At 41.3% G+C, this 27,217-nt stretch overlaps 1 protein-coding gene across 4 annotated transcripts in view; it reads right to left on the bottom strand.

Annotated features, from left to right (window-relative positions):
- LAMA5 (laminin subunit alpha 5) overlaps positions 1-27,217 on the bottom strand; it is a 200,949-nt gene that overhangs the window by 79,666 nt on the left and 94,066 nt on the right. For 3 of the 4 annotated variants that reach the window (XM_072996767.2, XM_072996763.2, XM_072996765.2), the window contains exons 7-20: positions 17,522-17,637; positions 16,267-16,385; positions 14,032-14,122; positions 13,493-13,627; positions 13,066-13,128; positions 12,765-12,905; positions 11,233-11,370; positions 10,503-10,637; positions 9,588-9,722; positions 6,946-7,083; positions 3,237-3,289; positions 2,508-2,607; positions 1,514-1,566; positions 897-1,002 (exon numbers count right to left, since the gene is read on the bottom strand). In XM_072996767.2, coding sequence (XP_072852868.2) covers positions 897-1,002; positions 1,514-1,566; positions 2,508-2,607; positions 3,237-3,289; positions 6,946-7,083; positions 9,588-9,722; positions 10,503-10,637; positions 11,233-11,370; positions 12,765-12,905; positions 13,066-13,128; positions 13,493-13,627; positions 14,032-14,122; positions 16,267-16,385; positions 17,522-17,637 — 1,523 coding nt within the window. The remainder of the gene's footprint in view (positions 1-896; positions 1,003-1,513; positions 1,567-2,507; positions 2,608-3,236; positions 3,290-6,945; positions 7,084-9,587; positions 9,723-10,502; positions 10,638-11,232; positions 11,371-12,764; positions 12,906-13,065; positions 13,129-13,492; positions 13,628-14,031; positions 14,123-16,266; positions 16,386-17,521; positions 17,638-27,217) is intronic. The other variant, XM_072996764.2, reaches the window with a different exon arrangement.

Genomic DNA, 27,217 nt, shown 5'->3' with positions numbered 1-27,217 from the left:
CGTGCTCTTCTGTGATCTGAACTCTTTGTCCAGAATGAAGTTCCTCATTAAGCAGCTACCATGTTCAATGCAATGTCTCTTAGCAAGGACATAAGGATCAACACATCTTACATAGTTACTTATCTGGACTTTCCCTTTTATCTCATCCCTTTCACCTTTTTCTAAAATTGCTTTTTAAAACCTCCACTTATTCGTACATCAGACTTATCACTGAATCATAGAATAATGGAGCTGATAAGGCCACTGTGTCCAACACCTTGCTCAATGCAGGAATCAAACAAGTCTTCTTAAACAGAGATTTGATTTCCATGTTTATTTCTTTGATCTGACAAGGCATTTGACTTCTTTACTTCATCGTTCTTTAAAAAGTACTCTCCAAGACCACCCTCCTAATTCAAATTCTGCATAAGCTAAGGTGGTTTCAAAAGAGGGGGGATAGAATTACATAATTTCAGTGCACAAATCTAGCAATGATTGGAAGGGAAAGGAAAAAAGTATGTCTAAGCTCAACCGAAATGTAAAGAATCATCTGGTTTTCCTGGGCAGAAGTCAGATAGTCAGATAAAGTAACCCTTAGTGTCCCTTCTAGTTCCTCAATTTTATGAATCTATAATGCAAAAAACAACAACAATGATTTCAGCTTTGCTACATTTGAAATCATAAGTGAAATCATTAAGAATCCTTACAGAGCCTTATGTACGTCTCTTTTTCTACTCTATATGGGGAAACAATCCCACAGCTCTCATCATAAAAATTCCAAAGTCCTCATATTTGCAACTGAACTTGCACTAACAAAGGGTTATTATTCCCCAGCTCTGACTAACAGCAATGATGATTTACATTCCCCACCTAATAACTGGCACTATCACCTCGTAGAGAACAAAAATTGGACGTACCTTGACAGCCAAAATAATTCCCACTCTCCATGTTATAGTATCCTTCTTTGCATGTTGAACAAAACTGGCCACAGGTGTTTGCCTTGCAGAAACAGTGCCCATCGTCCTACGAGATACCAACCGTGCAGTTAACTGGTGGAATCTGGTCAGTAATAACCAAGCCAACTGCCATGACTGGATTCATTTACTGATTTATTTATGCACATAAAGCACAAGAAGAAGACACAGACTATAAACTACAGAGGAAGTTGGTTTATCCTATAAAAATATGTCAAGCACTGAAATCTCTGTTCATGCATCCAAAGGGGTTATCTGAAATTTCTGTTCTACCCCTGATCTTGACAGATGCATCTGAAAACATAAGGTTACTTACTCAAATCCCAAAACGTCCATGGAGAAATAAAACGGTGCCAGAATAATATTAATGCATCCAAAATGTTGCTTCTTATTTGATGTCTTTTTCCGAAACACGCTTGGCAAAGTATCAGGAAGCAACAGGGACATGTTACACCTGATTTTAAACAGACTACTCCAGCTGGGAGGGTGCTACTCAAGGTAAACAGGTATGAAGGTCCAGGCAGAAGATGACAGTAGATTTCTCACATCAGGAAACTTACCTGCTGGCATTCAGCGACACCTGCAATGGTTCCCATGGTGTCACACTGGCAGCCTGAGGGAAACAGAACGCACCAGTCAATGGCTCAGTCTGATCAGCTAATAACTTAAATGTCTAGGTTAGCCTGCTGCCTAGATTAAGTTTCTGGAAGGATGGGTGAAGGTGACAGGCACAAAGAGAAGCCATAGTCAAGGGTGTAAATTCCTCCTCTTCTCTGCAGGTACGAATAGGACATTCTACTGCATTTTGTCTGCACTGCACGGGTATTAAAAGGAACTCAGAAAAAAAAATACTTTCTTGGACTACAAGTTCTAAAGCTCCTCAGCCAAAGAAGTAACTTTATCAAGCTCTGGTTTCAAGACACAGGGAGCTGGTCTACACTGTAAAATGTCATTTTTAGCTATGGAACTGAATACAGTTGGTAGCCCCTGGAAACATAGAAACAGATCAATTTCATCCCTGCTCCTTAAGATAGAAACTGGGGTGTCTTACATCCAGAGCATATACCCCTTAATGAGATGATTCAGTTTTTGGTTCTGTTTAATTTTAAAGCTCTCTAAGGAAACAACCATGCTGTTTGTCCGTGACCAATACCAAACCCCTATGGGGTTGTTCTTTTTCTGCAATTTATCATATTTTTCCGTGTATAAGACACCACCATGTATAAGACATCCCCACTTTTCTAATCCAAAATTAAGAAATCTAAGTAGGGCTTCGCAAGTGTAGGGGGAAAGGGATCAAAGCGCTGCAGGATCGGTTTGATCTCTGTTTTCCTCTCCAATTATTTTTGTTCTTTCCTCAGCTTACTTCCATGTTTAAGACAGCCCTCAATTTTTTGTCTAAAGATTTTAGACAAAAGTATAGTCTTATACACGGAAAGATTTAGATGGATGAAGAGAAGAAATGGATGCCACTTTCTCCTTAGTTATTAGGAGAATGCTCAGGGGTAAAGGTATTTTGTGGCTTCTGGAAGAATTACAGGGAACCTTTCTTACTCATGCATCCAAAGGGGTTATCTGGAGTCATATTCCAGTAGAGTGGTTTGCATCGATCACAAGCTTCACCTTCTACATATGCCCGACATTCGCAGGAACCCTAAGAAGAAGAAAAATGCAGCCAGGAGAAGGAGCCATAAGTGTATGTACCAAAGAAGCCAAGAAACTAAAAGGTCAAGCAGAATCGAAGGCAACTGGAACACATGAAGCTGCCTTAAATCAGATCAGATTTATTCTTACTGTCTGTTGCTTCAATGATCAACAGTTATCTAAGGTCTCAGGCACAGGCATGCGTGGACTACCCATAGTGTGATTCACAGAGGCCACAAAGAAGAGCAATGTAGAACACTTACGCAAAAGAGGGGTGTGTTCTAGCCCTAGCCCCCCAGTCATCACTTCTATTGTCCTGCTGCACATGCAGGGTGACAAGACAGATGATGAACAGCCTCTGCTACCAGCAGGGGCTCCTTCTGTGAGCCAGCAACCTGGAAAATCAGGACCCCATTCATATGGAGAATATCCACTGATTTTCTCTCTCTTTCTCTCTCTCTCTCCAGTTCTGTAACCCTAAATGTGTAAGAGTGTAATAATTCCAGGGATCAAGGGGCCACAGTGAGAGTGTTTCCCTGTCCGTGAGAGTGTTCAATACAGTTTCTAACACCTGAACACCACTGTTCTGCGATAGGCAAGAATCAAGAAAAAAAGTCAACAGCTCTAGAACATACTCACCATTGACAGAGAAGGATCTTCACTTGCAAGTCCGGCAGGGTTACAAGAACCCACTGGAAAAGAAAGGTACATATAAGCGCGTGTGCGCACTCTGCAACATACATGCACAAAAAATAGGTGTTTTAACTTCTACTATATGTTTACTAAAATGGTTAATATATTATAAAAACTGGACTATAATAAAAACACTCCAAAGCAGTACCTAAAATAGAGAAGCAAAATCTGCTGCTGTTGTTTTCTTATTTATTCGTTAAGTCATGTCCGACTCTTCGTGACCCCATGGACCAGAGCACGCCAGGCCCTCCTGTCTTCCACTGCGTCCCGGAGTTGGGTCAAAGTCATATTAGTCGCTTCGATGACACTGTCCAACCATCTCATCCTCTGTCATCCCCTTCTCCTTTTGCCCTCATACTTTCTCAGCATTAAAGTCTTTTCCAGGGAGTCCTCTCTTCTCATAAGATGGCCAAAGTATTGGAGCCTCAGCTTCAGGATCTGTCCTTCCAGTGAGCACTCAGGGTTGATTTCTTTCAAAATGGATAGGTTTGTTCTCTTTGCAGTCCAGGGGATTCTCAAAGAGTCGCCTTCAGCACCACAATTCAAAAGCATCAGTTCTTTGATGGTCAGCCCTCTTTATGATCCAGCTCTCACTTCCATACATAGCTACTGGAAAAACCATAGCTTTGACTATGCATAGCTTTGTTACTAAGGTGATGTCTCTGCTTTTTAAGATGCTGTCTAGGTTTGTCATAGCTTTCCTCCCGAGAAGCAGGCGTCTTTTAATCTTGTGGCTGCTGTCACCATCTGCAGTGATCATGGAGCCCAGGAAAGTAAAATCTGTTACTGCCTCCATATCTTCCCCTTCTATTTCCCAGGAGGTGATGGGACCAGTGGCCATGATCTTAGTTTTTTTTATGTTGAGCTAGACCATTTTTTGCGCTCTGCTCTTTCACCCTCATTAAGAGGTTCTTTAATTCCTCCTCACTTTCTGTCATCAGAGTTGTATCATCTGCATATCGGAGGTTGTTGATATTTCTTCCAGCAATGTTAATTACGGCTTGGGATTCCTCCAGTCCTGCCTTTCTCATGATATATTCTGCGAATAAGTTAAATAAGTAGGGAGACCTTGTCGTTCTCCTTTTCCAATTTTGAACCAATCAGTTGTTCCATATCCAGTTCTAACTGTTGCTTCCTGTCCCACATATAGATTTCTCAGGAGATGGATAAGGTGGTCAGACACTCCCATTTCTTTAAGGACCTGCCATAGTTTGCTGTGGTCCACACAGTCAAAGGCTTCTGCATAGTCAATGAAGCAGGAGTAGATGTTTTTCTGCAACTTTCTGGCTTTCTCCATAATCCAGCACATGTTAGCAACTTGGTCTCTTGTTCCTCTGCCCCTTTGAAATCCAGCTTGTACTTCTGAGAGTTCTCGGTCCACATACTGCTGAAGCCTACCTTGGCGGATTTTGAGCATAACCTTGCTAGCGTGGGAAATGAGTGCAATTGTACGGTAGTTAGAGCATTCTTTGGCACTGCCCTTCTTTGGGCTTGGGATGTAGACTGATCTTTTCCAGTCCTCTGGCCACTGCTGAGTTTTCCAAACTTGCTGGCATATCGAGTGTAGTACCTTAACAGCATCATCTTTTAAGATTTTAAATAGTTCAACTGGAATGTCATCACCTGCACTGGCCTTGTTGTTAGCCATGCTTTCTAAGGCCCACTTGACTTCACTCTTCTGGTATAATTCCTCTGTGTATTCTTGCCACCTCTTCTTGATGTCTTCTGCTTCTGTGAGGTCCCTACCATTTTTGTCCTTTATCATGTCCATCTTTGCACAAATGTTCCTTTAACAGCTCCAATTTCTTGAACAGATCTCTGGTTTCCCCCTTTCTTTTCTTTTCCTCTATTTCTTTGCACTGTTCATTTAAGAAGGCCCTCCTGTCTCTCCTCACTATTCTTCAGATGTCTGCATTCAGTTTTCTGTAACTTTCCCTATCTCCCTTGCATTTTGCTTCCCTTCTCCTCTCTGCTATTTCTAAGGCCTCATTGGACAGCCACTTTGCTTTCTTGCATTTCCTTTTCTTTGGGATGGTTTTTGTTGCTGCCTCCTGTACAATGTTACGAGCCTCCCTCCATAGTTCTTCAGGCACTCTGCCCACCAAATCTAGTTCCTTAAATTTGTTCTTCACTTCCACTGTGTATTCATAATGGATTTGGTTTAGATTATACCTGAGTGGCCCAGTGGTTTTTCCTACTTTCTTCAGTTTAAGCTCGAGTTTTGCTGTAAGAAGCTGATGATCAGAGAGACAATCAGCTCCAGGTCTTGTTTTTGCAGACTGTATACAGCTTCTCCATGTTTGGCTGCAGAGAACATAATCAATCTGATTTTGGTATTGCCCATCTGGTGATGTCCACGTGTATAGTTGCCTCTTGTGTTATTGGAAAAGTGTTTGTGATCACAGCTTGTTCTCTTGACAAAACTCTATTAGCCTTTGTACTGCTTTGTTTTGAACTCCAAGGCCACAACCTGTTGTTCCTTTTATCTCTTGTCTCCCTACTTTCCCCTCTAATGAGAAGAACACCTTTCTTTGGTGTCAGTTCTAGAAGGTGTTGTGAGTCAATTTCAGCTTCTTCAGCATTGGTGGTTGGTGCATAAACTTGGATTACCGTGATGTTGAAAGGTATGCCTAGGATTCGTATTGAAATCATTCTATCATTTTCGAGATTGTATTCCCACTTTTTTGTTGACTATGAGGGTTAATCCATTTCTTCTACAGGATTCTTGCCCATAATAGTAAATATGATAATTGTCTGAATTGAATTCACCCATTCCCGTCCATTTTAGTTCACTGGCGCCCAGGATGTTAATGTTGATTCTTGCCATCTCCTGTTTGACCACATCCAGATTCCCAAGGTTCACAGATCTTACATTCCAGGTTCCTATGCAGTATTTTTCTTTGCAGCATTGGACTTTCCTTTCACTTCCAGGCATGTCCACAGCTGAGCGTCCTTTCCGCTTTGGCCCAACCACTTCATTAGCTCTGGAGCTACCTGTCCTTGTTCTCCGCTCTTCCTCAGGAGCATGTTGGACACCTTCTGACCTGAGGGGCTCATCTTCCAGCATCATATATTTTAGCTTTTTGTTTCTGTCCATGGGGTTTTCTTGGAGTGGCTTGCAAGTTCCAGCTCCAGGTGAATTACGTTTAGTCAGAACTCTCCACTATGACCTGTGCATCTTGGGTGTCCCTGCATGGCATAGCCCATAGCTTCTCTGAATTACTCAAGCCCCTTCGCCACAACAAGGCAGCAATCCATGAAGGAGAAAATCTGCTCTACTCTAAGTCGTTTGGTGATGAACTCTATTAAATGTCAGTGTTATTTTGTGATATTTCATTTCTATACTATTCACTGCTATCTAATGACTTAAAACCAGCCACTCGTATTCCTCATCATGCATCAATTCAAGCAACTGGTCCAGGACAAAGATCACAACTGGCAATTCCTTAACTACTGATGATTTGCCGCTGTGATTTATATTGTTCCATTTATGCCAGAACATGTAAGCAATAGGATTCTTGCCATTACTAGCATACTTAAAAAAAAATCAATGGTGCTCCCTGATGTACTGGGCAATGAGATTGACTGACCAGTAGATCTAGAGTTCAGACTTGTATGATGCAGTATGCTGTACACATGGAATACGCTGAGCTACCTTCACACTGTGGGAACCCATAAGCCCCAGGAACACAGGTATCACAACGCAGTCCCATTATTCTGGGATGACAGGTGCACTGTCCAGTCTCTTGATCACAGGTGGCATGCAAAGAGCCTTCCATGGAACAGTGACAAGCTGAAGACAATATAAAAAGACAAGCCAGGCAGTATTATTATACAACTTAAGATACCTGAGCAGGAACATAGCAAAAACTATAGTTAGTAGGCATCATCATAGAATAGCCTGCTCTTCACGACACAAGGAAAACTCACTTATAAGATGGCGCCTGCTGCAACACCAATATACATTATCTAAAAATAAGAGACGTGTGCCTTTTTCTTTTCAAGAAAAAAACATTTTATGCATACAAAACCATTCAGTTAAGAATCCAATTGAAATTGGAAAAAGTAGAAGATTTTCATTGGTGATCCCTGAATACTAAAAACCTAGAAAATGCACACCTAAAGCAGCCGTTTTGTCCAGCTTGGTGCTGGTTTTTAATTCCATTGACTGCTTTTATTCCTGATCTTCTATATGCTATTACATGCACATCTCAATCTGTTTCAGATAAGTATTAAGTTTTTATTAGCTCCCATGGGTGCTTGCTGAAGGGGAATGCACAGGTCAGGTTAATTATATTAAACAAATAGAAAGGGAACCAACAAGGTATATGACCCAAAATCTCCTGGAGAGAGATTTAAAATGTCATTTAAAAGCAAAGAAATAAAGCACAGGCTGAAATCCCATTAGGTGGAGTCCGCCTATGCAAAACAAATGACATGATTGGCAGAGGAAGATTGCCGTTGATTAAAAACTCCCATTTATGATTTTACTTTGTTGCATGATGTATGAACAGAGTCTAGTCTGAAGTTGCAGTGAGCCTATAATCAGTAGAATGCTGTTGTCAATAACGGTATTCATGCTGCGCAGGTGTAGCTACACAACAGCATTTCAGTCACGAATCCATTTCTGCCCCTCTAGTTTTTCTTTTGCCATGTCACAGAAAGAACTGTTCATAATTTCTTGGCAGAACAAATCGATTCTGAATAAACCAGCAAACTAAGCATTCCATTTTTCTTTTGCATGCATTACTGGGGTGGGAAACCCACAAACCTTTCTCAACCCCACTTGGACCTTCTGTTCATTCAGAAAAAAAATAAACTGTCCAGGTAAAGCAAACTGCATCTAACAACAGCTATCCTTCTTTTAAAACAAAGCACAAGAAGTACTGTAAAACAAAAAGTAAACTTTTGTTCCATTTCGATTTGGAAATGGTGTCACTCATGATAAGTCCTAGGGAGTCAAAGAGTCTTCCATGGATTTCCAGAGTTTGAAGTCTAAAGGAGATATGTAAGGATTTTATCTTTTCAAGTTTTTCATGATTTCTATTATGCAGTCATCTGTGTAATAGATAGCCTGAACCCAATGAGCCGATATAACAATAGGTATTGTGTGCATATTCATGCTTTGCTAAGCACGCTGGCAAGCTAACAATGGTTTTAAACTAGCAACAATTTCATTCTAATGCCATTGCAACTGAAAAGGAAATGTTTGATTGTTTTATTACTCTCGACTAAATTTATTACCTTTAAAACCCTCTTACGATTATACTATTATCTCAGTACATGCATCTATTATGCCCCACATTCCCCCCCACCCCCGGATGTTCATTAATGAGGAAGAAGAAAATGGCATTGCAACTTTCTACCACCTGGCTAGTTTGATCTAACTTCCAACCTTTTCAAAAACAGCACAAAACAAGATCAAGCCAATATCACTAGAAGCTGATGCTAAGCCAGTTGGCCACAGCCCAGATCTTCCACATGAAGCAATTTTTAGAAAGAATAAAGAGCAAGTGTTGGAAGGCATCCTTTAAGTGAGTCCAGAGACACCACATCCTGCCTATATTTTCTGAACAATGAATGACAATATCTAACCAGGAAACATTAGTGAATGCCAGTGTTTTTGAGTTGTATGCCATCTTGAAGGCAGCGAAGATGACTGATAATGTTTTTAGAACTGAACCTTAGATTCATAATGGCATAACCATCACTCCTCTATTATACACTTAATGAATGACAACTGCATTTTGGATTGTTTTGGAAATATCATTAAACAACGGCTTGCTTAACTCACACCGCTGAACTGCTGGTACAGCTTGTTAAGACAAATGGTGAATTTTTAACATACGCTCCTGCTGAATTACATAAAACCAAAGGCCAATGCTCCTCAATAGTCAGATGCATCAAATAAATATTTACAACTCTAAAACAATAGAGTGAGAATCCTGTTTGGGATTGTGGAGTGTAACATTATGCCAGTGTAGTGCTTGGTGCAACCTCTGACTTGCCATTACACAAGCTGGTGATCACCCTATTAGAATGAAAAAGGTTTTATGCTTGTACAAGAAGGTAGCTGATACTGAGCCCTCGTCATTGCTTTTCCTATGTGACTCCTCAAGAAGCTCAAACAAGGAAGCAGATACTTACAACTCAGAATTCTGGAGGGGCCAGAACAATAAGAAGCAAATGAACTCAATGATTCTCATTTCACAAAGTAACAATGTGCAAAACTTTGAAATCTAAAACAAATGCCTTCTCTAACACTAGAATACAAGCAGCATTTGAAAGATGTCTCACCTGTGCAGGTAGGAAATCCATAGAAACCTAAGGCACACTGGTTGCATGTACGGCCCATGTAGTTCGGGTGGCAACGGCACTGACCAACAGGACTACAGTCGTTGTCCAAAGAACCCCGGGGATCACAAGAACAAGCTGCCAGGAGAGCCACACAAAGAAGGTGTGAGAAGAAGCAGATAACAAGGTCACAAAGATTTGAGTCTAGAAAAGTGCATCTTTCATTGCAGATGAACACTGTGAAAATTACAGTCACAAACTCCTAATTGTTAGCTGAATATTTCCTCCTGGGGAAATGATTCCACCTTCTGGAACAGATCTCTACAGCCATGTTCACATACACAGCTGGCCAGCATTCATAAACATGTGTACCTTTTAGTGCTAGACAACAGTTGGCATTAAGTCCTAGGGAAGAAAAGCTTTTAGAGAATTCAACGGGTCATACTAGCCCTTTGCATTCTTAAATGGCAAGCAATACGCTGACAGAATGCCCTCAGAAATTCTCGGCTAGCTTTCCTGGAGCTGAAGAGAAAAACACGTGCGGGAAGTGTATTACCCAGGATGGATGATCACCAGAAGGCACAGAGGAAGAAGAACTATGTTGTAACTCTAATAGGTCCAGTGGATTCATTTCTAAGTTTTTCTCCATCTCCATCTACTTTCTCAATGGCAACAATTTGACTACACATTTTATTAGTTTATTGCACTACCTGTAATAAACAGCACAAATGAGGGTGAAAGAATAATCTCATGTCTTTGGCCCAGATCTTTCCCGGATAGAACAAAGGCAGGAAGAATCTTTGCCTTAGGCCTTTATTTGGAAAGAGACACCTTTTCCTCAGAACTATCAATCCGGATCTGTGAAATTAATGGCAGAAGTTGCTTCTTCCCTACTAGACCATTCATAAACTGGCATACCTTGGCAATGAGGGTAGGAATGATATCCAAAGCTGCACTGGTCACAATGAAGCCCATTATATTCAGGCCTGCAGTAGCATCTCCCGGAGGCATCGCAACCTTCTGGCAATGTCCCAATGGCACTGCAGCCACAAACTACAAAGGAAAGGACATGCCAGCTTCAGAACACTGAGAAAGAAAAGATGGGATTCAGTGTGCCTATGATGGTTGTCCGAAGAAGCGACTTGGATGAGCAGCAAAACGTTTCAACTTAATAAGAAAGAAGTCCAGCTGCCTTGACTCAGCTTCCAGATACTGAGGAATATGAGACAGGAGCACTGTAGAAAAAAGATGGGGAATCGCAAAAGCAAAGCAAAACGTGCTGCTTATATACTGCCCCATAGCGCTTCAAGCACTCTGGGTGGTTTACAAGTTAATTATGCAGGCTACACATTGCCCGCCCCCCCGCCCAGCAAGCTGGGTACTCATTTTACCAACCTCAGAAGGATAGAAGGCTGAGTCAACCTTGAGCCGGCTACCTGGGATTGAACCCCAGGTCGCGAGCACAGTTTTGGCTGCAGTACAGCGGTTTAACCACTGCGCCATGAGGCTCTTCCACTGTCCACCCCTCTCCACATTTCCCTCTGTAATGATGATCTCCAGAAATGTGAGAGAGTTCAGAAAACAGGGAGTCATAAAACACAGATGTACGAATGCCACAGCACTCATTCTCCTACATCTGAGAACTCACGCTGGCATAGTGGGTAATTGAAGTAGCCAGGGGCACACCGATCACACACAAAGCCTTCAAATCCGGCACGACAAAGACATTGGCCCGTCTCACTGTCACAAGTGCCTTCATAGAAACCGGGGCCTGAACACTGGCAAGCTGCAGTGAGAAGGAAAGGAGTCACATCGTTACTTCACTACATTGTGCTGTTCGTGCCCCTGTAACAGTATAAAGATCTGTCCCATGCATCATTAGACATATCTAATTCGAGATTAAGACTGCAGTTCTATACCCTCTAAAATGCTGGAAAGCCCCAGTGAACTCAGAAGAACTTGTTTCTCATTACACAAACACAGGCTTCCTCTAGGAGGTTAGCTCAGTTATTTTCTTGACCAGCTAGAGCATGTTTGAGGGAAACTTTATTATGAGATTCTCATGGATTCCTCTGTGGGCCTTGATGACACACTGAGCTGGAATCTGGCCCACAGGCAAGCAATTTCCCATCCTTGTCTCATGGGAGTGCTTCAGGATGCTTGATAAAGGGCATCTTGGCTTGGCGCACCCCGTTCAAATTACATGAACCTACATGTGGTTCATCAATGGAACTATGTAATGGTTTTCCAGCTCCACCTGCTCCTTACAAGTCACACTAACATGCCTTCATCCAGCATCAGAAATGAGATCTGTTGAACTGAAAGATGACCTATAGCAGTATTTTCAGAACCTTCTATCTGTGGGGAACCTTATTCGCATGAGTGCATCTCGCAAGGATGTGGGAGCTAGGAAGTGTACATGCTTAGAGGATTTTAATGTACCTTCTACTGTGCCCAGGCCAGTCACATATAAACTAAGCATGCTCAGGAACTGACTTTCCTGGAGTTGTATGTCACTGGTCATGACCAACAGTGGCGGATGTACCTTTTGTCCACCCGTACTGTCCTCTCATTGGATAACCCACACATGAATCTTAGCACGCAGTGAGAAAGCCTCCTTTTACTGAATTTGAAAATCATAATTAAGCAACATTCATTTCTTTCTGATAGACCTGTACATATATATGCAGTAGCCAGAATCGCTTATAGTAGCACAGTATATTCAGAGCACAGGGCACAGAGCCCTGAATATACCGTGGGGAATACTGCCTATGGCTCATAGCATAAGAAAACAATTTCCAATTACAGACACAGAGAGCTACAACCACAGACACCTGGAAATATAAGGATGACTTGAGGTATTCATTATTTATGGGGAACTCCCATCAGAGGTAATCAGGGTATTTATTTTGTCTTTACTTGTTCATATAAATGTACCAGGGTATGATAAAACAGAGACACAATCAGGGGGAAGAAGGATTTAAAAGAAAATGTATGCTGGTATCCTGTATCTCCCTCAGCACCCATTATGCCTGGAATTCCATTTAAACATGCACACTAGGCCACTTTTCCATCTTCTTCCTATTATACCTCAAAACCCAGTTTTTCTTAACCCAACCTTATTGTCTCAGCTGCCCAGAGCGAGGCTGTAAGTTTTGTGGTTTAGCTTCATTTACTCACGCTGGCAATTTGGCCCATAGTATCCCGGCACACACTGATCACACTGGGGGCCTTGGAAGTTCGGATGACACAAACACATCCCAGTCTGAGCATCTTTCCGGCACGCATTCCCTCTTGTCCCAGCAACATAGCAGTCACAGTCTGAAAAATTGAGAAACAGAAAAGAGAGCAAGGAGGGTTCAAGTTGACAGGGCAGAGGTCAAGGAACCCAGCCGTCCAGTTAGGTACAACTGCAATTATTATAAATAGTTGACCATAAAGACAAAAGCATCACAATTTCAATATAAAGTCAAAAGCTTACTTATTATTTGCCCAGCAGGAAGGATTTGTGCTCCAGTATCATTATCCGAGAACTCTGGTACTGCTAGAATGATGGGAAAAGACAATACAAGCATTAATTTTATGGCCAGAAGAAAAGCGTTAACCTGAAACTAAACAGACCCTGCTGGATTCCAATACATATTTTTTGTTTCGATTCAAAAATCAAGCCTCTAAAGTCCATCTTTATTCCAAACTCATTTTTAAAACATGAATTGAAAGATGTGGAGATGTAGATTGCAAGCACACAAATACTTCAAATAATCCACAAGAAAGGGGAGAAGCGAGGCACTCAAATATGTTTCACCGCCAACACTAGGGTGGCTGAAATTAAGGCATGTGGGAACTAACATTGCTTGGCTCTCACATGCCCCTGTTGACCGACTCATGCCGATGTCAGCAATACGTACGGTAGCAATGTGGGAAGTCCACGTAGCCATCTGCACAAGCATCACAGTGCTCCCCTGTGTATTTTGGCTTGCAGTAACAGCGGCCAGTGAAGTCCTCGCAGGTGCCATCGGTGAAATCCGACTCACAATTGCAACCTAGAAGGAAGGAGATCATTATAAGCCTCAGGCCTCAGCCCATGTCCAAGGAAAGCAACTTTGGGAGCACAGCATACTTTTCTGGTCGAACTGCCAAGTCAACAGCTGCTTCTCATTTCATTTTTCAAAAACTCACAATCATTACAATATAAACTGATAGACTCAATTGGATCAGAATACAATACGGAAGTTTCAGATGAGAAATGGAGAAGTTATCTCAACACACATAAGAAGCATGCGGTGGCTGTTTTAATTCTTTCAGGAATAGCCATCGTGCTCATGGGACCTTCAGCTATTGAAGATTAGGTAATCTGCGTGGCTGCCCCTTGAAGAGGAAGCTGAAATGCCCTCAAGAGCACAGAAAAACCATACAAAATACAAAATGCATGAGACAGCATACTCACGATAGCAAATGTATGGTGAATCTAATGGATGATCTGGAGACTTATAATATCCCGGACTGCATCTCTCGCAGTTGACGCCTGCTGTATGATGCTGCAAAACAATCAATCTATTAGCTACTCTATTAATTTGAGGGACTGTAATTTTACATGAACAAGAAATTAAAGGGAAGCAGTACATACAAGATGTAATCCTACACCTATTTACCTGGATATAAGTACAACTGTACCCAAGGGGTCTTACCCATTGTGCTGTAATTTTATGCTGCAATTTTGAAACAGCTGTACCAAAGCCTAATTTAGAAGATATTTATTTCATAAGCAGATAGATCCTGCTCTTTTTTAAAAACTTATTTCATAGTTAAAAAAATAAACTGGAGATATAAATTACTTTGTCACTCTACACTACCTGGCTTAATTTAACCAGAGAATGCAACAAAACACTTAATGACAGTGCTCTTCTGTTCTTTAGAGTTATTTTGAACATTAACCAGGATTAACAGGAACATACCTTATGCCAAATATAGCAAGCAAGTGGCCTTCAACTGGCCCAAGTTTAGTACTGTGAACATGAGTAGCAGTGAATTGTCCAGTGTTTCGGACAGAGGACTGTCCAGCTGTACTTGGAAATGCCGCAGACTGAACCTTTGATCTTCTGCATATAAAATATGCAGAAGATCCCATACTTCTGTTCTTCACAGAGAGTTAAAACCATCACAGTTGAATATTAAAAATATGTACAGTGGTGCCTCGCTTAACGTTTGCTTCGTTTAACGTTTTTTTCGCTTAACGTTTATTTTTTCAGAGGCAGATTGTGCTTCGTATAACGTTTTTCCCTATGGGCGATTTTCGCATAGCGTTTTTGGGACCATGCTTCGCTTAACGTTTTTTGTTTTAGGTCCCCTGCTTCGCTTAACTTTTTTTTGTTTTCAGTTTAAAAAGTGTCTTAGAAGGGTCCAAAACGGTTCTAAATGCTTGGATTCGTTAGAGGACCCCTTAAGTCATGTGCAAACCTGATTTGGCTTTGATCTGATGTTTCGTTAATTTTTTGTGAATTTTTGTTTTTTGGCCCATAGGAACCAATGGACCTGTCAAAATCTGACAGCTCCATGCTTTCCTATGGGGGAGAAAACAATTTACAAAAAATTAACGAAAGTTCAGATCAAAGCCAAATCAGGTTTGCACACAACTTAGGGGGTCCTCTAACGAACCCAAGAATTTAGAACAGTTGCTGAGTCTTCATTAATTTTTTGTGAATTTTTTCTTCCCCCATAGGAATTAATGGAGCTGTCAGATTTTGACAGCTGTCAAAAGTTGGGGGGAAAAAATTCACCATTAATTAACGAAAAGTCAAATCAAAGCCAAATTAACTTTTGCATCCATTTTAGAGGGTGCAGAAGCTAATCCAAGCATTTAAAACCATTTTTGACCCTTTTATGACACACTTAATTTTGCAAAAATTGACTTCGCAAAGCCATTGAAACGTATTGAGTCAGCTGCAATACATTCCAATGGAGGATACATTGTATCGTTTAACGATGTTTCCTATGGGTTTTTTCACTTAAGGACGGCAATCCGTGCCTATTGGAACGGATTAACCGGTTTCCAATGCATCTCTATGGGAAATGGTGTTTCGCATAAAGTTTTTTTCGCATAAGGTTTTTTTTTTTTTGGAACCAATTAAAAACGTTATGCGAGACACCACTGTATTATATATAATGGGAACCCCAAGACAACTGTGGCTTCCTGAAGTGTATTAACACAGTGCTGGAGTCACCATGACAGGACATATTGCTTACTTGGCAATATATCCCAATGAGTTCAACGGGCTTACTTCTATGTAACTACGCACAAGATTTCAGTTGAACATTCAACATTGGGTGAATGCAGGAAGAGCATGTTGTCAGGCATGCTGAAAAGCATGATAGAAAATGAATGAATGAATGAATGAATGAATGAATGAATGAATGAATGAATGAATGAATGAATGAATGATTGAATGAATAGACAACTCTCATTATCCCTGATCATTTTGGTTGGTGCTGGTGGGAGCTAAACTGCAGAGGTTCAGGTTGGAGAAAGCCACCTTAGGATATGATCTGGTGATGTATGATAAGAGTTCAAACACTGTTTTTTAAAGGGACTTAATTTTTTCACTCCAGAATTTACACTGGCCGTGCGTGTGACAAAGCAAGAGACAACATTTTGGTTTTGCCATACTCCTTGCCACAGTCTTACCTGACAGTCAATGCACACACCTCCTCCTTCGAACTGGCCATTAGTATTTTTGCTGGCTTTGTGGCGGTCAACCTCTGGGTCATAATAGCAATCATAGGCATGACCATTGCAATTACAAGCTGAAAATGCAAAAAGAAAAAAAGGATGAGCTAGAACTGGTGAAATGTCAGATTTATACATACTCCCTACTGCAATAGCAGAAATAATTCTTGGGTTATAATGACACTTTGTCTATCTATGGAAGATCTGTGGTATAACTGTATATTGGAAAAGTCCATATGCAGACTAATGACACAATGCTGATTAATTGCTCAAATTTTCCAGTACTGTATTGCCATCTTCCGAATAAGACTAAATATGGGGCATTTTGTTGGCCATCCGACTTAATCCAGAAACAGCAAATACAGTTGTGCCTCGCTTTACAATTGCCCCGCATTACGACAAAACTGCATTACGATGACCTAAATGGGTTTTTTTCGCTTTGCGATGATCGGTTCCCAGCTGATCGGTGGTTTCAAAATGACCGCTGGGTAAACAAAATGGCTCCCCGCTGTTTTCTGGGACTGATTCCTCGCAAGACAGGCAGCGAAAACGGCTGCCCTATGGAGGATCTTCTCTGGACGGTGAGTTTTTAGCCCATTGGAACGCATTGAAGATGTTTCAATGCGTTTCAATGGGTTTATCCCCGCTTTATGATGTTTTCACTTAACGACGATTTTCCTGGAACGGATTATTGCCGTTAAGCGAGGCACCACTGTAATAGGAATCAGAAACCTCTAGACTGTGTGAGATACAAGTAGCACTGAGCCTAACTGCAAAAACTGAAGGAATCTCACCACTTGGCTCTCCCTATTTTAAAATTGTTCATTTAACAAGTAACAATAATTAAGATATCCTTTCACTTTACCGCACAATTATTTAATAGCCCAGCACAGAATGAAAAACTGCATCTGCTGGCTGTATCAGATATATCACTAGCTCGAAGACAGCAGGTTATGCTTAAATTCATATCTGGAAGCTTCTCCATTTCCAGCAAAAGTTAATGAAGCTTGACAGTGTCAGATTTCTGCGCCCTCTGAACCCTAAACAGGAGCAAAACACAGATCAGCACCAGCAATCAGGTAAATCAAGTGCTTTCATTTCTGGTTTTGCTGTTCTCTGGTTTATATGTAAATAACTGAAAAAAGGGAAGCAAGGGTAGGGGAAGCAGGGGTCAAGGAATCAACCAGGTCCATTTTTCTGTTATAAAACGTACGTTCACATTCGTTGGCGCTGTCAGTAGTGGCTGGTTTCCATGGTACTTGGTTGAAACCTGGGCAACAATGATCACATGACCCTCCACAGGTGTTGTGTTGACAGTCACACTGTAGTCTGGTAAGTAAAAGAGAAGCAAAATAACTTGACCCAGGAGTAGATCACCAAAATGGTCAAACAATGGGTAGAAAGATAGGTAAACAACTTGAGATTCCACTGGTGAGAAACCCTTTCCAGCCATATCTTATGACTTGCCACTGCCCTAATACTTTGGATTAAGCGAGCATATCGTACTGGATTAAATCCTGCTCCTTAGTTTAGTAATCTGCAATTTAAATAGGTCCACTGAATCAGTGAGGATTTGATGAGTCAGCCACTCCTTAAGTCCCTACTGATTCAATGGGCCTACTCTAATTGCAACTTACTATGCTAAGAAACAGGATTTCAGCCACAATGCTTGAAAATATATGAGATAGCTCCCTATAGCAACAAGCCTACAGCTCCATGTTGACCAGGAAGGCATCAAAATGAAGTCACCCAGGGACTGCATAAGGATTTTGAGCATTTCCAGACATTGCTCAAGCAGGCGGGGAAATGTGTGGAAAAGTAGGGCAAAATGAGCAGACAGGAAGGCCAGCCAGGCTGGCAGACCAATCCATCCATCCAACATTTGCCCAGCTGCAAAGACTTCTCACAACATGATGAACAACGTTCAGTGCAATACATTAGAAAAGGTTATAAGCCCTTGCAGTGGAGTTACAACTCTGAAATAGTTGGGGAAGTGTAATGTCTGCTGTGTCAAATCAGCATCCATCTATCCCGGAAAGCACTCAACGTCAAGGCTAGCAAAGCAACCTGTTAAGCAAGGCAACTTGTACAACTTCTATGGAGGCTGCTCTTGTTAGCTGCCACCACCACCACCGGTTTGCCTTCCCCATCAACTGTTTAGAAAGAGAAGTGAAATTAATGTTTCTAGTCTTAATTATGGTGGCATCCCAACTTGCCAACTATTAATTTTGAGAATAATCATCACAAATGTATTTTATAAATGACAAGCAAGAAATATAAGTCTTTAAATTGTAATTGCATTTCCCTCTGCTAGCTGTAAAGTACTATATATCAAAGAATCCTGCTGTAATTACAATAACTGCAGAAGAAGAGAATGACTTTTTTCCCAATATAGGCATGTATAGAAAAGTTTTAATGGGATTTACACTGAAACGACTGGAGAGGGCTAGTAAATGAATCGTCTTCTATGGAAGCATAACTTTCTAGACTTTTGGATGGCAGCTGTGAGGAAGCAAGCTTACAAGGTAATAAACTATGTACACATAATTAAGGTATGATTTCTGTAGGGTTCCACTCCCCCCAGAGAAAAGATGAAGAGTACTGGTATATATATTTGTGAAGGCTTTCACAGCTGGGATCTAATGATTGTTGTGGGTTTTTTAGGCTCTTTGGTCATGTTCTGAAGGTTGTTCTTCCTAACGTTTTGCCATTGTTATCCTCTAAGATGCCGGCCACAGAGACTGGTGAAACGTCAGGAAGAACAACCTTCAGAACATAGCCAAAGAGCCCGAAAACCCCACAACAACCAGTACTGGTATACTTTTACATCAAAATGTTGATAAAAGTAAGGCATGTTTGCAGAACAGCTCTAGAGAATCCATTTTCCCCCACTTCTGCTTGTCATTCTGCAGTTGTCTGCTCTTAAAAAAGAAGCTATTCTAAATGTAACTCTGTTCTTCTTCACCGAACAGTGTCTGACAATACCAGGCACAACTCATCAGATTTTTCTCCCATACAAGTCCCGCTGAAATAAATGGAAGCTGCACAAAAGGGCTATATCACTGCATAAATCCCATTAATTTCACAGGAAAGCTGCAGGAGAAATTCAGTGTTGGATACACCCTATCCCTCTGATTTTCATTCGATGAGGCATGTACAGACTGCAGAACAAGTTCTGGAGATGCCAGACAAGAATCAGAATCCTGTCCTGCCCGATGCTTTTTTCAAAAAAAATGACATCATGCCAAAAACTTCCATTCCACTATTCCACCATACCCACCCAGTGCTTGTTAGGTCAGGCTGACAGATAATATTATTATGTTTCTAGGTTTTATCTGTGCAATTACTCATTTTCCTCTCCAGGCGAGCCTCACCCTCCTATGCCACACACCCACAGTGTTCTCTCATTCAAAACACAGGGCTTAAAAATAGATACATTCGCTAAAAGCCATCACAAACAGTCAAGGAGTTGTGGCGTGCAGTCTGCTTTAGATCCACACCCGTTCTCTCTGCAATGAGCACCTAGGTTTGCATGCAAAACCAGCCGCTAGGCTACTGGGACAGACAAGAGATAGTTTAATGCTTAGAATCATTTCCTAGCCATCATCAGTGGCAACTGCCAGTGATAAGAGTTCAGCTCATCGCTGGGCCTCAAGAGCGACCAGATCTCTTCCTCCTGCCCTACTAGTGCAAGAAGCTAGTCCTCAACCTTGTTTTGCTCAGAGCCTGATTCTGAAAACGAGACTCTACTCATCAAGCAGAGATTCCAAAGATCCTAGCAATTACCAGCCATAGGTTGCTACCAGGTAGCAGCGAAAGGGGTGGCAGACTAACATTGGCAAAGCTCTCCTCCCCAGTGTATAGAGGGTCTGCTGCTCAGTCCACACTTGCCGTTCACTCACTTAGTCGTGTCCGACTCTTCGTGACCCCATGAACCAGAGCACGCCAGGCCTTCCTATCCTCCACTGCCTCCCGTAGTTGTGTCAAATTCATGTTGGTCGCTTTGGTGACACTGTCGAGCCATCTCAACCTCTGTCGTCCCCTTCTCCTCTTGCCTTCACACTTTCCCAACATCAGGGTCTTTTCCAGGGAGTCTTCTCTTCTCATGAGATGGCCAAAAGATTGGAGCCTCAGCTTCAGGATCTGTCCTTCCAGTGAGCACTCGGGGTTGATTTCCTTTAGAATGGATAGGTTTGTTCTCCTTGCAGTGCAGGGGATTCTCCAGAGTCTCCTCCAGCACCACAATTCAAAGGCATCAATTCTTCGGCAGTCTGCTTTCTTTATGGTCCAGCTCTCACTTCCATACATCACTACAGGAAAAACCATAGCTTTGACTATGTGGACCTTTGCCAGCAAGGTGATATCTCTGCTTTTTAAGATGCTGTCTAGGTTTGTCATCGCTTTCCTCCCAAGAAGCAGGCGTCTTTTAATCTTGTGGCTGCTGTCACCATCTGCAGTGATCATGGAGCCCAAGAAAGTAAAATCTGTCACTACCTCCATATCTTCCCCTTCTGTTCGCCAGGAGGGGATGGGACCAGTAGCCATGAACTTCATTTTTGTTGTTGTTGTTGTTTTGTTCCTTGCAGATACTGCAGTACTGAACAGAAAAGCTGTGGGAGTGGGAAAGGGGTTATATCCCTGGGTGCAGTCCTCAGAATACTATATGTCTGTATGTTGTTTTGTCAAAATTTAGCAACTGGAACAGAGGGAATGGCCAAGATTTTTACAGCAAGAGGAACTAAAAAAAACCACAGAAAGCAACACAGAACAAAACAGAGAGCTACAATACCACCCTCTGTTCCCCCTTTCCACTGCAGACTCACACCAAACCATTTCTAACATCCTGTACTAGACCCTTGAGATATATTTTGACCGGCACATCCCATTGTAGCCAAAAAGTGGAATATAAATATAATACACAAACATAAACAGGTCGAGACAACAATCATGGCTAAATGAATCTTCTTGGTACCACTCAGAACCAATTAGTTATTTAGCTGGCCTATACACTTGCATATAATTATTCAATAAAGAGACTATAGAATATCTGTGGATACCAATTGTTCCCAAGAGGTCAGACAAAAGAACGTGTTGAGCCTTAAACTGCAAAGGAAATAGACCAATGAAAAATACACTTGAGCCTAATAAGACAGAAAACAGAAGATCATATGGACTGCCTTGCCAAATCAGACTGGACAAGAACAGCATTCTGTTTCAAACATCAGCAGCCCAGATGCTTCTGAATCTTCCACACAGGATGCAAAAGTCACATTATAACGGCTTTCCATCACAGCTAATGGAACATGAAAAAATGATTGGAGTTTCCCTGTACTGAAAAAAAAGGAAAAAGAAAAAGAAAAAAGGTATGTATTCCGGTTTTGAATGCCTAGCGTAGAAGGTAACAAATGCACTTTGTGAAATTGTATTGTATAATGGAGACACACACTATATATGTTGCTCTTGCAAAATATGAAAAAAAATTCTTACACAGAATCACTTTCCTGGACACACAGTCCTCATTTAGATACCATTTACACAACATTTTTCAGGGGGAACAGTCAGAATAAAATGGAACAAGGGGCCCTTCCGCTCTCAGCTGTAGCACAGGGGAGGAGTAAACAGGGGAACACAGCCCTGGGACCTTTGTCTCAGAATAGGAGCGACAATGTCCTCCACCAACGTTAGCTGACAGACACTGATTACTCTGACAGCATGAAAGGACCGTGAGGCTTTGAAGCGTTGCTACTGTTTATAATAATTTCAAAGAATTAGGAAAACAGATGGTAAAAAGGCTACATCCTTCTTCCTTTTCTTTTTTTGAAGGCACTTCAGGTTGTTGTTCCATACTGTCAAGTTGCTTTCGACATATAGAGACCCTATGAATGAAGGATCTCCAGAACATCCTGTCCTCAACAGCCCTGCTCAGCTCTTATAAGCTCAAGGCGGTGGCTTCCTCCTTTACAGAGTCAACCCGTCTAATGCTTTTCTTATTTTCCTGCTGGTTTCATCTTTTCCCACTGGCTTTTCCAGTGGATCTTGTCTTCTCATGATGTAGTCAAAGCACAAGAGCCTCAGTTGCTTTCTTTTCTTTTCTCTCCAGAAAGAGTTCAGGCTTGATTGGATCTAGGACCACCTATTCATTTTTCTGGTGGTCCACAGTATACGCAAAGTTCTCCTCCAGCACTGTATTTCCAATGAATTGATCTCCCCCTGTTGGCTTCTTTCACTCTCTACATAGTAATCAGGAACACAATACTGTGGATGTTTGGTCTCCAGTGACACATCCTTGGTTTCCAGGGACACAAGCTAGTACTTGGTAATCTTTTCCAGTTCCTTCTTAGCTGCCCCTTCCAAAATTCAGTCTCCTGATTTCTGACTGCAGTCTCCACTTGGATTGATGACTGAACCAAGATATACAAAATCTTTCACCATTTCACTTTCAGTTTCTTCTCAACTTCCAAGCTATGCACTTCTTTGGTAGTCATGATTTTTATCTTCTCAATGTTCAACTGCAGTCCTACTTTTGTGCCTTCTTTTTTCACCTTTATCAGAAGCCACTTCAGGTCGTTGCTGCCTTCTGCCAGCAATGGGGTGTCATCTGCATATCTTAAATTACTGATGTTTTTTTCCACCTACTTCATAACAGCAGCTTAAATGGTAGCTCTTCTTTGCAAGATTTTTTAGAACATCTAGTGAAAACCAAAAGGTTGAATTTCATCAAGGCTCAGTGTGTCTTATAAAGTGAACCATTTTTTTGCCAATAGTTCAATAGATCTTACAACCAGATTCATCTCTGAGTCTGGATACCCAGGTTTCAATGGTGGCCAGGAGTGCATTTGCACAATCAAAACATATGTGCCATCTGCACCCATTCCTGGAGAGGTCTGATCTGGCAACAGTAACACGACTTAGTCACATCCTGGCAGGATTACAGTAATGCTCTCTATGTGCAGCTGCCTATGGAAAGTGTTTGGAAACTTTAGTGGGTCCAAAACACAGCAACCAGATTGCTGACTGGGGCTGGTTACAGGAATCACATAATGCCTGATGAAATCTGTTACACTTAAGAAGGCATGCCAAGACTCCCTAGTATTGACAGAGTGAAGTTTCACTGGAGAACAGTGAACAGAAACTTACTGGCTTCCCCTATATTATCAATTACCTTTACAAGCTTGCTTAGAATAAAAGGACCAGGGTCCAGCAGCAGTGCATGTCTTTCAAGAATACAAAACCAGGTTTAATCATTGTTGTGTATAGCTAAAAGCACCAGATGAGTGGCAGGTACCATAAAGAAGGCTGACCGCCAAATAATTGATGCTTTTGAATTGTGGTGCTGGAGGAAGTATGGTAAGTCAGAGCTGACCCGAAGTCAGTGAGATGCAGCCTTCAAGATGTTGCAACTCCTGGCATTCCACACCACTGACTGACATGGTATAAGGCAGCTTTTAACATACCTACAACCCACCCACATGTCTGTATTGTCTTTCTTTAGCACAAAAACCTGAAGTCTGGAAGCTCAGATAACTGTTCAGTTTACTGCACTGGCGTAAACGGCCAAAACATTCCACCCATTACTGCAGCTGTACAATACCTAATATGTCCAGTGTTCCATATAACAAATCACCAATGTCCTTCTCAACAATGTTTACATAGTCCATTGATAAAATATATACACCGTACTGGGCAAAAGCAGACACTCAAGTTTGCATCATTCCACTCAGGAGAGCTCTGCGTTGCAGCTGCTACTAACAGAAATGATTCAAAAGGTTCAGTTCCATAATCCTTTCAGAAAGTCTGACAAATAGACCTAGAACGGCTACAAAGCACTCTGAGGATCCAGATGGTCCTGAGACGAGAGCCTTCTGCGGGCTTTATATATTGATTTCCACAAACACTTAATCTCTTCTCCTATTTTGCCTAGAAATGTTTTAGAACTCAGTCCCAGTTCAGGACGTGGGCAGGCTATTGGAGCATGAATTAGTTCTTCTGGATTTCATTTAATGACTTTGGAGAAAGAAACGTAAGGACAGCAAGTTCACTACACTTCGCCTAAGTGAAATTAACAGTGCAACCCTAATTTAAAGATGTACTGGGCTACTAAAGATTAGGAATAGGCAGCTGAAGTCTCTTCAACTGGCAGAAATACTCTCATGCTGACAGAACCCTCTTCTGCTGGCCAATGTTAAAGATGTGCCACCATAGAGATCTGCCAGCAGAATTATTTTTGTCAGGAGGCAAACCTCGGGGTGTCTTTCCAGTTCTACAATTCTACAATGCTATTATCTTTGCCAGATAGTATTTCACTCTTAACCTTGTCTCAATACAGTACGAAAAATGTCTGGTCCAAGACTTGTTCCAGTTAAAATCTTTTCCTCAAAAGAAAAACAAACAAATAACTAAAAACACCATGCCTTGACTGTCTGATATTCACTAAATCACTAAAACAAGCTCAGTTGACAACCAGCACTTGTGGCATCCAGGAGAGAAAGTAAAAAAAAAAAAACCACACACACATACTGGAATGCTGTTACGTATTCTGCCCAAGCAAAGATAAGGAAATATAATGAAGGAAGCTGTCTAGAGGAAATGGTTTATGCAACTAGGTCATAACAGACAATCTACATGGGACTTTCCAAACCTCCTAATCTTCATTCTAAATAAACAGTTGCCTTTCTAATCCAATCTATCCCTTATGACGAGAAATTCCTTTCTTGGATTCTTGATCAGGCCAAATAAGTGGGAGACTAATATCAAAACCTGTGGAGAAAGGCATAAGGCAATCTGTGTGTTCTTTGGTTCTGAGATGCCTATTTATACATCCATGGATCATTTTATTAACTATAGACACAGTGCCCCCTAACTGGAAAAATAAAACAAGGACAGATATTTATAAATAGAATGAAACATACAGAGAGTGTTAGATCATGCACTATGGCATTAAGAGAAGGGAAATGTGTACAGATTAGTGACAAATCTCCTTGTGTTAATTGTATTTTTCAGATATAGCGGAAGTATAAATGATTAACTATTCTTTGGATAGCATCCTGACTCCTGTATTCTTTAATGAAGAAATATCAAACTCAGTGGTGCAGTAGACTGCCTCAGAGGGTCACCCTTCCTTGGAGATTTTTAAAGAGAAGTTATATGGCATGCTTCAGGAGTGGATTTCATGATTTGGTAGGAGGAGAAGTTAATAACACAGGGAATCCCTTCCAGTTCTATGAATGAATGAATTTGCTTATTTGCTTGCTTGCTTACAAAACTCAATGGCTAGAATCTTGCTGGTTGCTGTGTACCAATTTCTATTTCAAAACTTACCTGAGTTTTAAACAGGCAGTCCACAGCCTCATTCAGAGACATAGAATCATAACTAGAGATGGGTGTATTCGTATATAAATATGAATACCTTCCACAGGTGGAAACAACGAGGGTCTGGCCCCTTGGGTCAGAAAGTCCCCTCACCATTCCGCCCCACCCTGTGGGGGGGATATTGGTACATATACAAATACAAATACCCCCAACTCTAGTCTTAGCTGCTGATGTTAAATTGGGAGCACACAGAGACATGTCTAACATAGTGAAGTTGCTGTGCTGCCAGTTTATATGCCTATCTCTTAAACGAGATGGCTAGAACTCAACGGTACCCTGGTCCAGCTGCAAGAAGAGGTTCCAACTTTTACCAGATAAATTGCTGGTACACCGCCATGGCAAATGAGCAATCATAGAAATACCCAAAGTAGCAAAAGAAGTAAAGTGATGCACAACCAAGTGTAACCTATCACCCACCACGCCGACAGATAAACAGCATGCATTCCCTTTGGCTTTAGTTTCAATCACTTCCACAATGATGATGTTTGCAACGGAATGATGAAACTGAAACTCTACATTATCCTCTTGCACTCTGTCTAAGTCTTCTGTTTCGACAGAATTGAGAGCCATAGTGGATGGCTTAAGCTATGACTATTTAACTTGATGAGATATAGCTGGCAATAAAGGCTGCTAAACTGCATCAAGGACATGGTCTGCACCCTATGAAAAACAGGGTCCAGAACTGGTGGTGGCAGCTTTTCAACATGAAGTTGAAAATAATTTTACATTCATATAACTTGATCATTGTAGGATCTAATATAATCTGAAGGAAATTTAAAGTGGGCAGTCAGAATCTATGTAGGAGAAGAAAGGAGCTAGGAAAGAGAAACATGCAATCCCATTATCAGCTCCATCTTAAGAAAGTGGAGACATTGCAGCTGTGTTTTCTTTCAGGTTTAGTAAAGGAAAGAATCTACGATGCCCAATTTTACACAAATATCCAGAAGACACAGAGACGCAAAGCCTCATCTTGAATTTAGAGGCTTACCCTGGGAATACCAGACTCTAAAAGCAAAAGCATTTTTTAAAGGTGGCTTTTAATCAAAATCTGACCTATGACAACATTCTTTCCCAAAAAAAGAGAAACCACCAATGAATGTCTCAAACTCTCCTATTCCAAATGATGTTTAGTCTGATATAAACCAAATAAATGGCTTTGCAACTCCTCTGACTAAACATCTTGAGATCTGAAGGATTAGGACTTCATGGAAGGAACTGCTGTGCTCTTCACTGTACAGGCACAAAAAGTAACAACTGAGCAGATGCCCAGTAGCAGAAAGGAGAGCAAAACTGGTGTTTCTGGGGAAAGAATAAGGGGATAGGATACCAACAACAGCTAAAAATGCAGATGAGTACCGAAAAAAAAAATCAGCCCCTACCCTACAGTCTCCAAAGACAAGCAATACAGCAATTTTTCCCATTCTTGTTATCTCCCTACAAATTTTAGGGATCAGAGAGATGAGTGGTCTCTTACGGAAGGGCCTAAAAAAAAAACAGACATGACAAATCCAGGGACTGAAATCAAGATGATCTCCTCAAG

Source organism: Pogona vitticeps, chromosome 4 (assembly GCF_051106095.1).
Source record: "Pogona vitticeps strain Pit_001003342236 chromosome 4, PviZW2.1, whole genome shotgun sequence".
In the NCBI taxonomy this organism is placed as follows: Eukaryota; Metazoa; Chordata; class Lepidosauria; order Squamata; family Agamidae; genus Pogona; species Pogona vitticeps.
This window is presented reverse-complemented; position numbering and strand designations above follow the sequence as displayed.